We start from the raw sequence: 16192 nt of genomic DNA, 5'->3' as shown, positions 1-16192 counted from the left end.
CATAAAGAGGTACCCTGCTATGCAGAAAGGTATCCTAAACTACTAAAAAGAACCCTACTCCAACATTGTAACACCATATAATAGCAGTGCAGAATACATATATACCACACCCCCTCAAAACCACAGTAATATAATTTTAAAGATAAAATTAGTCAAAAAGAGGAAGTGGCAAGAAGATGTCCTCAACTGCAATTCTTGATTCTTCATCATGGATAGGATAAACAGTTCCTCCACATATTCATAATATACATCAAACGGCAACCCACATAGATGACAAGGCCATGACCCTCTAGAAAAAATAGAAACTGATGGAAAATAACAATAATTAGTACAATAAAACACAACAAATAAAAACAGATTAGAGAAATCATACTAAAATAACCCCACCACCCCTAAAAGGATACCCATTCCCCCTCAGGGATATACTAGACAATAAAAAGCCATCAAAAAACCGCAAAACCTTAGACAAACAATGTCCAATTATAAGAAAGCTGAGAAACCCATAGTTTCATTTAAACCGTGAGGACTTAAAGTACCCAATCGGTAAATCCATCTGCATTCAATTTGGGCCAGAGCCTTAGCCAAGTCTCCTCCCCTAGGTCCTAATTGAACTTGGTCAATAGCCTTAACGACCAGACCCTTGGCGTCACAATTATGATGTGCTTTAAAATGTCTGGGAAGGGGTTTGAGTATTGACTCTTCCCCACTCGTTTTAGCCTTTTCAATATCTCTGATATGTTCCCGTGTCCTTACCTTCAATTCTCGTGTAGTCAATCCAACATATACTTTCCGGCACGGACATTGTGCATGATTAGTGTTGAGCATTCCGATACCGCAAGTATCGGGTATCGGCCGATACTTGCGGTATCGGAATTCCGATACCGAGATCCGATACTTTTGTGATATCGGGTATCGGTATCGGATCAATAGGGATGTGTAAAATAAAGAATTAAAATAAAAAATATTGATATGCTCACCTCTCCGGCGGCCCCTGGACATCACGCTGCTAACCGGGAGGCTTCTTTGTTTAAAATGCGCGCCTTTAGGACCTGCGAATGACGTCCCAGCTTCTGATTGGTCGCGTGCCGCCCATGTGACCGGCACGCGACCAATCAGAAGCCGTGACGTCATTCGCAGGTCCTCAATTCCTAGAATTAGGAGTTTAGTGAATGAGAATGACGTCGCGGCTTCTGATTGGTCGCGTGCCAGTCACATGGGCGGCACACGACCAATCAGAAGCCGGGACGTCATTCGCAGGTCCTAAAGGCGCGCATTTTAAACAAAGAAGCCTCCCGGTTAGCAGCGTGATGTCCAGGGGCCGCCGGAGAGGTGAGCATATCAATATTTTTTATTTTAATTCTTTATTTTACACATCCCTATGGATCCCAGGGCCTGAAGGAGAGTTTCCTCTCCTTCAGACCCTGGGAACCATGAGAATACCTTCCGATACTTGATGTCCCATTGACTTGTATTGGTATCGGATATCGGTATCGGCGATATCCGATATTTTTCGGGTATTGGCCGATACTATCCGATACCGATACTTTCAAGTATCGGACGGTATCGCTCAACACTATGCATGATAGATCACCCCCTGGGAATTACAACTCAGATGTTTCCAGATGTTGAAGGAACGGGACCCATCATGATTGCAGAAAGTCTTGGATTTGACGTGGTTAAGACAACCTTTACAGAGGCCGCACGGAAAAAATCCAGGTACTCCAGATGATGATTTTGTACCAACATTTTTGGGGTCATAATGGCTCTGCACCAGAATATCCTTTAAATTAGCAGACCTTTTGGGTACAAAAGATGGCAATTCAGGTAAGATTTTACATAAAACCGGGTCCACTTTCAAAACCTGCCAATGTTTTCGTATAATTTCTTTCAGCTGGTTCCATTGATTGCTATAGGTAGAAATGAATCTTATTGGATGTTGCTGATCCAATTTCTTAACATTAAACGGACCATATAACAACCTGTCCCGACTAATGCCACTTGCCCTTTGGTATCCTTTCCTAATCATTTTTTTACTGTAACCTCTTTCTTCTTGTAAGGTCGATGGCCTGTTTCTCAAAGTTGCTCTCATTAGAGCAAATCCTCTTTGCTCTAAGAAACTGGCCAACAGGAATTCCACGAATAGTGGCCGGAGGGTGAGAGGAATCTTTTAATATTTCTTAATAAATGTTATATTTTAATTAATTATTTCTGGTTTGGTGAGCTTCATTGAGTTGACCATAATTTTCGGTCGCTCAGGTGTGTTTTAGATTTCTAAAACGTAGCATGGCTAAAACAGAACTCATCATCTTTCTGCCACCTCACTGAGCTCCCTCAACTTACCTATCCATCAAAGTCAATGGATGCCCACTCTCCCTAGCCCTGCAACCCGCTGCCTCGGGGTAACACTTGACTCTGATCTCTCCTTCAAACCACATATCCAAGCCCTTTCCACTTCCTACCGACTCCAACTAAAAAATATTTCCTGGATCCGTATATTCCTTAATCAAGAATCTGCCAGTGGTTTCCGTCTCCCATCCACAAAGTTGCCGTGTCACTTAGGGACAGCAGATATTATTTCATATGAAGCAATCGTGAAGAAACAACCTTCTCAAATTTCCCTGTGGCCCTTCCCTTCATTCACGTTTTGTCAATGCAGAACCTCTGCTGCATAGGCGGCTGCCTTCACGAACCTGTAGGACGCGCAATAGGGTGGGGCAAGGACTAGATAAATACAGGCAGCAGCTTGTGCACTGTGAGACACTGGGACACATTGCACCATGGCTCTGAAGCCGGACTCCTACGTTGTGCTGAATGATGGGAATAAAATGCCGGTGGTCGGATTTGGCACCTACGCTCCAGACACGGTGAGTGCATCAGACACAAAGTAGCGGTTGCACCTCTGAATGCAAGGCAAAGCGGCATTACTGCTGGTCTCTCGCCACCTCTATGTTTCCCTATGCACCGTGCAACTATTGTGCCATATACCCCATAGGGAAACATAGAGAGTGTGCACTATTTCCGGCAACTCTGCAATTTTAACATGACTTATAATGATTGCATCTTATTCCGCACAGTACACCAAAGAACAGGCTTGTGAGAGCACCAAGGTCGCCATTGAGGTCGGATACCGTCACATTGACTGTGCATTTTTATACGGCAATGAGGTCCAGGTCGGAGAAGCCATTAGATCAAAGATTGCGGATGGGACGGTGAAGCGGGAAGACATTTTTTACACTGGGAAGGTAACTGCAGAACGTAAAGTTCTGAACAATCAAAATATTATTTTTATCAGTAATATGGCCACTAGGTGGTGATGCCGATCTGTTACAGATTTTAATTTGTTCTGCAGCTTTCTAACAATAACCAGACTCCCGAGAGAGTTCGACCTGCGCTGGAAAGATCTCTGAAGGATCTACAGCTGGATTACATGGATCTCTTCCTGATCCACTCCCCAGTGGAGTTCAAGGTTCGTAAATATATGTGTGGGATCGATCAGCCATGGCTCCCATTTAGTTCTGTGATTGAAGCAGAAGACATGATAACTTTGCAAATTATATGTAAATCCTTTTTTCCCCCACAGCCCGGAGATGATCTCTTTCCCATGGATGAAAATGGGAAATTCATTTTTCATAACACAGATATCCGTGAAACATGGAAGGTAAACATCGGGGTACTGGTTGTCCTAAATAGCTTGATGTAACCAATCAAGGTGGCAGCTCTTAAGATGGCTTCCATAATCAGGATCCTAGGGAAACATTGGTCTTCACCCTTTAACACTTAAAAAAGAGGGATCTGGACTTATTTATTGCCGCCTGGTTTGATTTCACAGAGTGGCTGCTGGCCGGTGGAGTTGGCTGGCAGAAAATAGGCAGAAAGATTGGTAAGAACTAGGAGGTCAAAGTGAGGAACAAAATCGAGTCAGGTCAGGTTGTCAATACACAAGTCGTGGTCAAGGATCGGAATAAATATGTGGAGTCACAATTGGAAAGCAGGAATAAACCAGAAAAAGTTAATCCTACAACTGGCAGACAAATACTGACTTCAGGGGGTATAATTATCTAAATGTTGATGGGGGACTCTAAACAGAATAACTTTTCCTTCAACATGCCGGGTATGATTCCCAGTTTCGGAAAGAGAATCTCTCAGATTATCTCACCCCATTTCTAGGCTATGGAAGCGTGCAAAGATGCCGGTCTTGTCAAGTCCATCGGCGTCTCCAATTTTAACGGAAGACAGCTTGATCTGATTCTCAACATGCCAGGACTCAAGTACAAACCAGTGTGCAACCAGGTACATATCACTGACCAGTACTGATAATATATACATAAACATCCTAAAGAATTAGAAAAACATGTTTTTTTTTTAAAAAAAACAAAACAACAACAACAAAACATGCAGAACAAAATCACCAATCTTTCCCACAGGTTGTGTGTCGTATTGCAGTTCAACTGCGTTCATGTTAATGGAACTGCAATACCAAATATAACCCGTGAACAAGTGTGGGGCTCTTTCTGTAAAAAAAAAAAAACATTGCCAAGTTGCTCTAATATTGTACCGTCAACATTTTTAGAGTGAAATGTTCTTTAAATACCGTAATTGCATATTGTACACAGTGTTATATATAGTCATGAGCCATTATATCTCTGCACAGGTGGAATGTCACATATTCTTCAATCAGAGCAAATTGCTGGAGTTCTGCAAATCTCGTGATATCGTGCTGGTCGGATACAGTGTACTGGGGTCCAGCAGAGTAGAGGGCTGGTAAGAACAAGGATATTGGTATATTATATGTGATGGTGAAGAATATAACTACTATAATACTGCCCCTATGTACAATAATATAACTACTATAATACTGCCCCTATGTATAAGAATATAACTACTATAATACTGTCCCTATGTACAAGAATATAACTACTATAACACTGCTCCTATGTACAAGAATATAACTACTATAATACTGCTCCTATGTACAAGAATATAACTACTATAATACTGCTCCTATGCACAAGAATATAACTACTATAATACTGCTCCTATGTACAAGAATATAACTACTATAATACTGCCCCCTATGTACAAGAATATAACTACTATAATACTGCCCCTATGTACAAGAATATAACTACTATAATACTGCTACTATGTACAAGAATATAACTACTATAATACTGCTCCTATGTACAAGAATATAACTACTATAATACTGCCCCTATGTACACGAATATAACTACTATAATACTGCCTCTATGTACAAGAATATAACTACTATAATACTGCTACTATGTACCAGAATGTAACTACTATAATACTGCCTTCTATATACAAGAATATAACTACTATAATACAGCTCCTATGTACAAGAATGTAACTATTATAATACTGCCCCTATGTACAAGAATATAACTACTATAATACTGCCCCTATGTACAAGAATATAACTACTATAATACTGCTCCTATGTACAAGAATATAGCTACTATAATACTGCCCCCTATGTACAAGAATATAACTACTATAATACTGTCCCTATGTACAAGAATATAACTACTATAATACTGCCCCTATGTACAAGAATATAACTACTATAATACTGCTCCTATGTACAAGAATATAACTACTATAATACTGCTCCTATGTACAAGAATATAACTAATATAATACTGCCCCTATGTACAAGAATATAGCCACTATAATACTGCTCCTATGTACAAGAATATAACTACTATAATACTGTCTGCTATGTACAAGAATATAACTACTATAATACTGCTCCCTATGTACAAGAATATAACTACTATTATACTGCTCCTATGTACAAGAATATAACTAATATAATACTGCCCCTATGTACAAGAATATAGCCACTATAATACTGCTCCTATGTACAAGAATATAACTACTATAATACTGTCTGCTATGTACAAGAATATAACTACTATAATACTGCCCCTATGTACAAGAATATAACTACTATAATACTGCTGCTATGTAAAAGAATATAGCTACTATAATACTGCCCCTATGTACAAGAATATAACTACTATAATACTGCTCCCATGTACAAGAATATAACTAATATAATACTGCCTCCTATGTACAAGAATATAACTACTATAATACTGCTCCTATGTACAAGAATATAACTACTATAATACTGTCCGCTATGTACAAGAAGATAACTAGTATAATACTGTCCGCTATGTACAAGAATATAACTACTATAATACTGCCCCTATGTACAAGAATATAACTACTATAATACTGCTCCTATGTAAAAGAATATAGCTACTATAATACTGCCCCTATGTACAAGAATATAACTACTATAATACTGCTCCTATGTACAAGAATATAACTACTATAATACTGTCTGCTATGTACAAGAATATAACTACTATAATACTGCCCCTATGTACAAGAATATAACTACTATAATACTGCTTCTATGTAAAAGAATATAACTACTATAATACTGCCCCTATGTACAAGAATATAACTACTACTAGCTATTGAACCCGTTCTACGCCCGGGTGGCGAGCATTTATATTGGTATATGGTCTCCAACCTGGTATGTGCTGCTCCATCCTGCGCCCCCATCCTGTCATGTGCTGCTCCATCCTGCGCCCCCATCCTGTCATGTGCTGCACCCATCCTGCGCCCCCATTCTGACATGTGCTGCTCCATCCTGCGCCCCCATTCTGTCATGTGCTGTTCCCATCCTGCCCCCCCGTTCTGTCATGTGCTGCTCCCATCCTGCGCCTCCATTCTGTCATTTGCTGCTCCCATCCTGCGCCTCCATTCTGTCATTTGCTGCTCCCATCCTGCGCCTCCATTCTGTCATTTGCTGCTCCCATCCTGCGCCCCCATCCTGTCATGTGCTGCTCCCATCCTGCGCCCCCATTCTGTCATGTGCTGCTCCAATCCTGCGCCCCCGTTCTGTCATGTGCTGCTTCCATCTTGCACCCCCGTTCTGTCATGTGCTGCTGCCATCCTGCACCCCCGTTCTGTCATGTGCTGCCCTATTCTGTCATGTGCTGCTCCCATCCTGCACCCCCGTTCTGTCATGTGCTTCTCCCATCCTGCGCCACCGTTCTTTAATTTGCTGCTCCCATCCATATGCCCCATACGCTGCTCCATAAGATGCTCCATAATATATGCCCCGTATCAGGGGGCGTAACTAACAAATAGCTGTGGCATGAAGTGGTACAGCCTCATGCCACAGCAATTTGTTACTTGCGCCACCTGATTCCTTTCCGGCGCCATTTTCTTGGTCCTCCTGCTGGCGGAATCGGCGCCTGCGCAGTCCGCGCTTTCCAGCGCCATTTTCTTGAAGACACACTGCAGTGCACAGGCGCCGATCCCGGCAGGAGGAATCGGCGCCTGTGCAGTCCGTGCTTTCCAGCGCCATTTTCTTGAAGACACACCTGCAGTGTGTCTTCAAGAAAATGGCGCCGGAAAGCGCAGAGTGCGCAGGCGCCGATTCCGGCAGCAGGAGGACGATGAAAATGGGCGGAAAGGAATGGCGTAAGTAACAAATTGCTGTGGCATGAAGTGCCACAGCATAATCAGGGCGCAAATATGTGCACGGTGTCCCCCTGCTCCCGACCCCCTGCTCCCGACAGTCCGCGCCTTCCGGCGCCATTTATTTTTTCCTGACACTCTATAATGTAACGCTAGGAGCGTTGCACCTGCGCAGTCTATAAAGGCTTCGGACAGAGTGACGCTCCCAGCGTTATATTATAGACTAGCTATTGAAACCGTTCTACGCCCTGGTGGCGAGCATTTATATTGGTATATGGTCTCTATCCTGGTATGTGCTGCACCCATCCTGCGCCCCCATTCTGTCATGTGCTGTTCCCATCCTGCGCCCCATTCTGTCATGTGCTGCTCCCATCCTGCACCTCCATTCTGTCATTTGCTGCTCCCATCCTGCGCCCCCATCCTGTCATGTGCTGCTTCCATCCTGCGCCCCCGTTCTGTCATGTGCTGCTCCCATCCTGCGCCCCTGTTCTGTCATGTGCTGCTCCCATCCTGCTCCCCCATTCTGTCATGTGCTGCTCCCATCCTGCGCCCCCGTTCTGTCATGTGCTGCTTCCATCCTGCACCCCCGTTCTGTCATGTGCTGCTGCCATCCTGCACCCCTGTTCTGTCATGTGCTGCCCTATTCTGTCACGTGCTGCTCCCATCCTGCGCCCCCGTTCTGTCATGTGCTGCTCCCATCCTGTGCCACCGTTCTTTAATTTGCTGCTCCCATCCATATGCCCCATACGCTGCTCCATAAGATGCTCCATAGTATATGCCCCGTATCAGGTGGCGTAAGTAACAAATAGCTGTGGCATGAAGTGCCACAGCCTCATGCCACAGCAATTTGTTACTCGCGCCACCTGATTCCTTTCCGCCGCCATTTTCTTGGTCCTCCTGCTGGCGGAATTGGCGCCTGCAGTGTGTCTTCATGAAAATGGCGCCGGAAAGCGCGGACTGCGCAGGCGCCGATTCCGGCAGCAGGAGGACGAAGAAAATGGGCGGAAAGAAATGGCGTAAGTAACAATTTGCTGTAGCATGAAGTGCCACAGCATAATCAGGGCGCAAATATGTGCACGGTGTCCCCCTGCTCCCCACCCCCTGCTCCCGGCAGTCCGCGCCTCCCGGCGTAATTTTTTTTTCCTGACACTCTATAATGTAACGCTAGGAACGTCGCGCCTGCGCAGTCTATAAAGGCTTCGGGCAGAGTGACGCTCCCAGCGTTATATTATAGCTAATACTGCTCCTATGTACAAGAATATAACTACTATAATACTGCTCCTATGTACAAGAATATAACTACTATAATACTGCCCCTATGTACAAGAATATAACTACTATAATACTGTCTCTATGTACAAGAATATAACCACTATAATACTGCTCCTATGTACAAAATAAAACAACTTGCTTCTTCATGTCTCATGTAATAGTGACTATCCTGTGATAGTAGTAACAGTACCCTCCATAGTATGCATATGATAGCGTTACATATAGTGCTCATATAATAGTGTCGTTCACAGAATGAGATATCACAGATGGCCGTATGACTATTTTCTTGGTGCTTTTTGGAGAACGCTAAACAACTGTGCCTTTTTCCTCCCCATTGTCCACAATGTTAGAAAAAGTGCAAAATTGAATTTGCTTTCTTTCTGACAGGATTGATCAGAATTCCCCCAAAGTTCTTGAAGACCCCATATTAAATACAGTCGCTAAGAAGCTGAACCGCTCTCCTGCGCAGGTGGCCCAAAGATATTTGTTACAGAGGGGATGTGTCGTCTTGTCAAAAAGCTTCAGCCCTGAGAGGATCAAGCAAAACTTCCAGGTAAATGAAGAAACTCCAATTAAAATAATTTCCTTTATTCGAAAAACAATTTACATTGTTTATTACTTTTCACTTTCAGGTTTTTGACTTTGAATTAAGTGACGAAGATATGAAATCTCTTGATGGAGTCAATAAAAACCTGCGCTACCTTATTGTTGATCTGTAAGTACCTTTCCTCATAGAGGGTTTTCTTCAGGAAGCAGGGCTCCTGAGTATTAAAGGCAGTGATTGAGGGAGACTGGAGGTGCCCATAACAAAAGAAGAGATTGAAATGGCTATTATATCTATGGCTAATAGGGCCTTGGGGGCAGATGGTATCCCGAGTGAAATTTACAATTAATTGAGATGGTAACACCCAGATTGCAAAAGGTTTTTGAAGAGGCTCTTCAGGAGGGTGAATTACCGGCGTCCATGAGGAAGGCGGTGGTGGTGGCCATTCCGAAAGAGGGAAGAGATCCGGGGTTGGCGGAATCTTATAAGCCCATCTCGTTGCTGACGGTAGATGTAACGATTTTGGCTAAAATTTTGGCGAGTCTGGTTCAGGATCTTGTTCATCCTGACCAATCCGGATTGATGCCAAATAAGTCTACGGTGATTAATTTGCGTTGAGTTACGTTGAATTTGCAGCTGCCATCAGACAATAGGGGTAGTAGGGTCGTGGTATCATTGGACGCGCGTAAAACGTTTGATAGTGTTGAGTGGCAGTATCTTTGGAGGGTGTTGGAACGCTTTGGTTTTGGGCCGACCTTTATTTCATGGATACGGTTGCTATATACTTCCCCAACCGCTAGGGTCAGAGTTAACGGGCAAATGTCTGGGAGCTTTTCTCTTCATAGGGGGACTAGGCAGGGGTGTCCACTGTCCCCGCTGCTTTTTGCTTTCACAGTGGAGCCTTTGGCGCAGACAACTAGGAGGGCGGCTTCGGTTAAAGGGTTCAGATATGGCTTGGTAGAAGAAAAATTATCCCTGTATGTAGATGATGTGTTGCTTTCTTTGGAGGATTCCGGAGAGTCGTTGTTGAGAGCAATGGATATTAGTAAAACATTTGGGTCTATATCGGGATTAAAAATTAACTGGGAAAAATCCTCTGTCATGGCTGTAGATGATTGTGTTGTTGATTTGCCAATGTCGGGGGAGGATAGTGGGTTGGCAGTGGTGCGACAGTTTAAATACCTGAGTATTCAGGTGGCACTCCCGATTTCGAACTATGCAGATTTGAATCTGATTCCACTGCTGAGTAAGTTTAGGAGTAAAGTAGGGGCATGGTGTAAACTATATCTTTCAGTAGTTCAGTAGTGGGAAGAATTAATTTGGTTAAGATGATTTTGATGCCCCAACTGTTGTACGTATTGCACAATGCCCCTATATGGTTCCCTAAGCGGTGGTTTCATACTATTGACTCTATATTTAGGGATCTTGTGTGGGGGAAAAAAACAGCAGAGGATAAGACTTGAGATATTGCAAAGGCCCAAGGATGGAGGGGGACAGGCGCTTCCGAACCCTTGGATTTATTACTTAGCTGCTCAGGGCCAACAGATGAGGGGATGGAGGGAAACGTCTGGGGCAGGTTCAATACAAGGGGTCTTGGTCCAGGTGATGGGGAGGGATCCCTTGGTTCAGGGCTTAGGAGGCAGGAAGTTTTAGGAAGATGGGTTTGGTGTATCCTACTTTAGCGCTGATACATAAAGTCTGGGAGGCAATTAAAAAGATTAGGGGTTTGGAGTAGGGTTGAGCGAAACGGGTCGGCCAGATTCAGAAGTCGCCGACTTTTGGCAAAGTCGGGTTTCATGAAACCCGACCCGACCCCTGTGTGGGGTCGGCCATGAGGTCGGCGATCTTCTGATCTGGAATCGGAATTCCGATACCGAGTTCCGATATGTTTAAGATATTGGAAATCGGTATCGGAATTCATATTTAAGTGTAAAATAAAGAATAAAAATAAAAAAAATATTGATATACTCACCCTCGGACGCGCCCTGGTTCTCACCGGCAGCCTTCCTTCCTAAGAATGAGCGCCTGAAGGGCCTTCGATGACGTCGCGGCTTGTGATTGGTCGTGTGAGCGGTCACGCGACCAATCACAAGCTGCGACGTCATCTAAGGTCCTTCAGGCGCTAATTCTTAGGAAGGAAGCGTCCGAGGGCGGATCCGAGGGTGAGTGTATTCCTAATAGGTATATACTCACCCTCGGACGCGCCCTGGTTCTAACCCTCAGCCTTCCTTCCTAAGAATCAGCGCCTGAAGGACCTTAGATGACGTTGCGGCTTGTGATTGGTCGCGTGACGCCCATGTGACCGCTCACGCGACCAATCACAAGCCGCGACGTCATCGAAGGTCCTTCAGGCGCTGATTCTTAGGAAGGAAGGTGAGAACCAGGGCGCGTCCGAGGGTAAGTATATCAATATTTTTTATTTTGATTCTTTATTTTACACTTAAATATGGATCCCAGGGCCTGAAGGAGAGTTTCCTCTCCTTTAGACCCTGGGAACCATTAGAAACCCAATGCACTGCATTGGGTTTCGTGTTTCGGCCGACCCCGACTTTTCTAAAGGATCGGCCGATTTCACTCGACCCGACGGGTTTCGTGAAACCCGACCCGATCCTATAAAAAGAAAAGTCGCTCAACCCTAGTTTGGAGCACTTGACAAATTTTTCCCCAATATGGCAAAACGAGCCTCTACCAGAATTTGTTAACATTGGAGAATTTAAAAATTGGACGAGACTGGGAATACAGTACATGGTTCAGGTGCAGGACGCTCAGGGACTGGTGCCCTTTGGAAAGTGGCAGGAGGATTATGAGCCACTGGAGGTCTGCAGATTTCAATATGGGCAGTTTCGGCATGCTTATGTTACGCAGAGCAAGACGATGAATATGGAGATTCACAAGGATATATTGATTGATTATGTCTGCGCAGAGGGGGGAACAAAAGGGGTAGTGTGGGGCATTTATAAGGATCTAATGCATAATTTTATAAATAATTATCCTATTAGAGCACAGGGAAAATGGGAGGAGGAGTTGGGTAGGATAGAGGAAGATAAATGGGAAGTGATGATGGAATATACAGTATACCCCAATTATCGCTGAGTGAACCGGGCAGACTCTCGCAGATATATGTGCTCAATAGAGTATATAGGACTCCTGAATGGCTCTATAGAGCGGATCTTAGACAGACTTCTGAGTGTCCTCAGTGCCGGGTGGAGGGGGCTGGAATTCTCCATATGTTATGGCAGTGTCCAAATCTGAACCCATATTGGACAACGGTGCTTAATGCCATAGGAGGAGCATATGGTTGATGGATTGAGAGGGATCCTGTTGTGTGTATACTGGGATATATGGAGGAGGTACGGGTACATAATAAATATAAGGTGGCAATAGCTAGATTATTATATATTGCGCGGAAACTAATCGCCAGATACTGGATAAATGAAGATCCGCCGACGTTGAAGGAATTTTTCAGATAGTCTGACTCTATTGTGAATATGGAAAAAAAAAACATTTATGTTAAGAGAAAAGGCATGAGAACATTTGAGACACTATGGACACCTTGGGTGGAGAGAAGATGACCCTGAACTTAGGTTATACCATGCATTATTCGCTGCTCTTGTATGTAGTGGGGGAGGGGAAGGGACGAAGGGAATTTCTGAAACTAATGACCATTGTTAATGTTATTCTCATTGCGATTTTTGTACCTTGAATTTGGTTAAATAAAAATGTATCTGTTTTTTTTTAAAAAGTAAGTATCTTTCCTGATGCTCTAGCATTTAGGAACATATTTATTCATATTTTTTCTTTGTGTTTACTTTATTTATTATTATTTTTAGAATTATTTTTTAATGTATTTTTATTTATTTTTTATTTTACTTTATATACTTATGTACTATTTTTGCTTATATACTTATCTATTTTTTTCAATTTTAGCTGGAAAGAAAGCCCCAAGTATCCCTATGATGATGACTATTAAGAACATTGTTCAATTTCTCTGGATTCATCCTTATAACCCATATGTCTTAGTATGTTAATCTAGCAGATAATAATCTGATAATAATCAGATAATAATCTGCAGAGAATATACAATCTAGAATATTGAGTCTGACTTTTTTTGTAATGCTTGTTATGGCTCAGATATGAAACGACAGCACAAAGATTTAAATTTTAACATAGAGTGTGAAATTCTAAGGCTTAGATTATGCATTTCCACAGCAAAATCTCTTTGTGTTTTAAGTCAAGAGTACAACATTCTTCTGTATATTACAATAAAATAAATGTTATGTCCTATTTAATTTTAATGTGGTATCTCTTTGAAAGTTTGGAAAATTCATCAAAAACTAGTGTTGCAATTCAAATCCTTGAATCTTCTTACAATTCTGTTCAAGTTCATATTAATTTCATTGATTCCAGTCTTTCACATGGTTGCCAAATACCTGAAAATCTTTTAAGGGCGTCTGTGATCGTGCCCATAGCGGTCCTTCAGCTTTTTAAATATTCTAAAATTTAAATGAATCAGTGCTTTATTATTTTAGTTTAGAACATTGTTTTCTATTGATTTCCACCATGAAGGTTTCATTTATACCGTTCTAACTTTAAATATGTTATGTGAAAAGAAACAAGAAAAACAAAACAGCCTCATCAGTATAATGATGTCATCACGTGAGTGTGTCCCCAAGGTCAGCTTTGTGGAAATGCATACAATAGCCCTTCAGTTCTGATCACTCAAATCTCTCTTCAGTAATCTCTGTTCCCACATGTTCCCTCTGTTTCCTATTTCCCAGTATTTCTGGCTGAAAAACCAGTTGGTGAGGAATTTAAAATATGTGTTTTTGGTCTTATAATTGTTACTAGTTTTTCAAAATTTTCACATAATTTAATTGCAAAAGTCTCTTCATGTCTTTTAGGAATTTCTTAATACCACATTAATGGCTGCAATTATAAGATCCTTTCATTGCACTGTGACATAATGATGTTGCAGAGGCATTGAAACACTACATACCCTCCATATACAGTGCCTGCCAGATGACAATCTTTTTTGAAGGGGTTTTCCTGGATCACAATATTCAGAAATTGCTTAATTAGATACAGTACAGACCAAGAGTGCAAAGCAGTCATCAAAGCAAAAGGTGGCTACTTTGAAGAACCTAGAATATAAGACATAATTTTAGTTGTTTCACACTTTTTTGTTAAGTATATAATTTCACATGTGTTAATTCACAATTTTGATGCCTTCAGTGTGAATGTACAATTTTCATAGTCATGAAAATACAGAAAAATCTTTAAATGATAAGGTGTGTCCAAACTTTTGGTCTGTACTGTATATGGCCACATTATTTTTCTCAAAAGGCTCCACATTCCTCTTCTACAACTAGAAGAAAAGCATAAGGGGGTAACCAGCGTCAGACTGGAGCACTTTGGGCCCACCAGAGAAAATCATTCTTGGGGCCCACTATGTAGCTACATAGATACAAGACCACCAATTGTGCGGTAAAAAACGCTAATATCAGGGTATAATATAAGGTAGTTCACGTCCTAATTATGTATCAAGGGTTGGGGTAGCCCCCTCACAGAATGTAATGTAGCCCCCTCATAAAATATAATGCAGTCCCCTCTCATAGAATACAATGCAGCACCCCACAAACTATAATGCAACCTCCTCAGGTATAACGCAGTCCCCACCATAGAATATAATGTAGCACCCTCATAGGGTATAATGCAGCCCACCACAGAATTTAATTTAGTCCCCTGAGAGAATGCAGCCCCACCACAGAATATAATGCACCCAACCATAGAGTATACTGTAGCCCCCTCATATAGTATGATGTAGCCCCCCACAGAATATAATGTAGCCCCCTCATAAAGTATAATGCATCCCCTCTCCACCCCCATCATTGTCCTCATCACCACCTCTATCATTGCCTTCTCCCCCTCCACCTTCATCACTGCCCATTCCACCACCTGCATTATTGCCTCCTCCCCCACCATCATTGTCCATTTCATCACCTCCATCATCACCACCACCATTGCCTCCCCCCACCACCATCATTACCCATTTCATCACCTCCATCATTGCCTTCCACCACCACCATTGCCCATCACCTCCATCATTGTCTCCCCACCATCATTGCCTATCACCTCCATCATTGCCTCCCCCACCACCATCATTGTCCATCACCTCCATCATTGCCTCCCCACCATCATTGCCTATCACCGCCATTGCCTATCACCTCCATCATTGCCCATAGCCTCCATCATTGCCTCCCCCACCACCATCATTGCTCATCGACTCCATTATTGCCTCCCCACCATCATTGCCTATCACCTCCATCATTGCCTCCCCCACAATCATTGCTCATCACCTCCATCATTCCCTTCCTCACCAACATTGCCCATCACCTCCATCATTGTCTCCCCCACAATCATTGCCCATCACTTGCATCATTGCCTCTCCTCACCTCCATGATTTCCTCCCCACCACCACCATCATTGTCCATCACCTCCATCATTGTCTTCCCCCACCATCATTGCCCATCACCTCATCATTGTCTCCTCCCACCACCATCATTGCCCATCACCTCTATCATTGTTTCCCCCCACCACCATCATTGCCCATCACCTCCATCATTGTCTCCCTCCACCAATATCATTGTCCTTCACCACCACACACACACCTCACTGCAGCTCATCACACACACACTCTCTCACACACACACACACAGGCACACACACATACACACATGCAGGCACACACATACACACACACATACACACTCTCACACACACACACACATACACACACACACACTCGCAGGCACACAGCACAGCTCACGTCCCCGCAGCAGCTCATCCCAGCAG

The 16192-nt window shown here is 43.0% G+C and overlaps 1 protein-coding gene across 1 annotated transcript; it reads left to right on the top strand.

Annotated features, from left to right (window-relative positions):
• Positions 1–2704: 2704 nt before the first annotated feature.
• On the top strand, positions 2705–13629 carry LOC138675130 (aldo-keto reductase family 1 member C1-like). Its single transcript, XM_069763121.1, has 9 exons — positions 2705–2864; positions 3075–3242; positions 3350–3466; positions 3581–3658; positions 4168–4290; positions 4652–4761; positions 9184–9349; positions 9429–9511; positions 13268–13629. The coding sequence occupies exons 1-9, from the start codon at positions 2778–2780 to the stop codon at positions 13308–13310; spliced, it is 975 nt and encodes a 324-aa protein (XP_069619222.1). The 5' UTR covers positions 2705–2777; the 3' UTR covers positions 13311–13629.
• Positions 13630–16192: the final 2563 nt, after the last annotated feature.

Source organism: Ranitomeya imitator, chromosome 4, assembly GCF_032444005.1.
Source record: "Ranitomeya imitator isolate aRanImi1 chromosome 4, aRanImi1.pri, whole genome shotgun sequence".
Lineage (NCBI taxonomy): Eukaryota > Metazoa > Chordata > Amphibia > Anura > Dendrobatidae > Ranitomeya > Ranitomeya imitator.
Note: the sequence above shows the minus strand (reverse complement) of the source record. Positions and strands in the feature narration are given on the sequence as shown.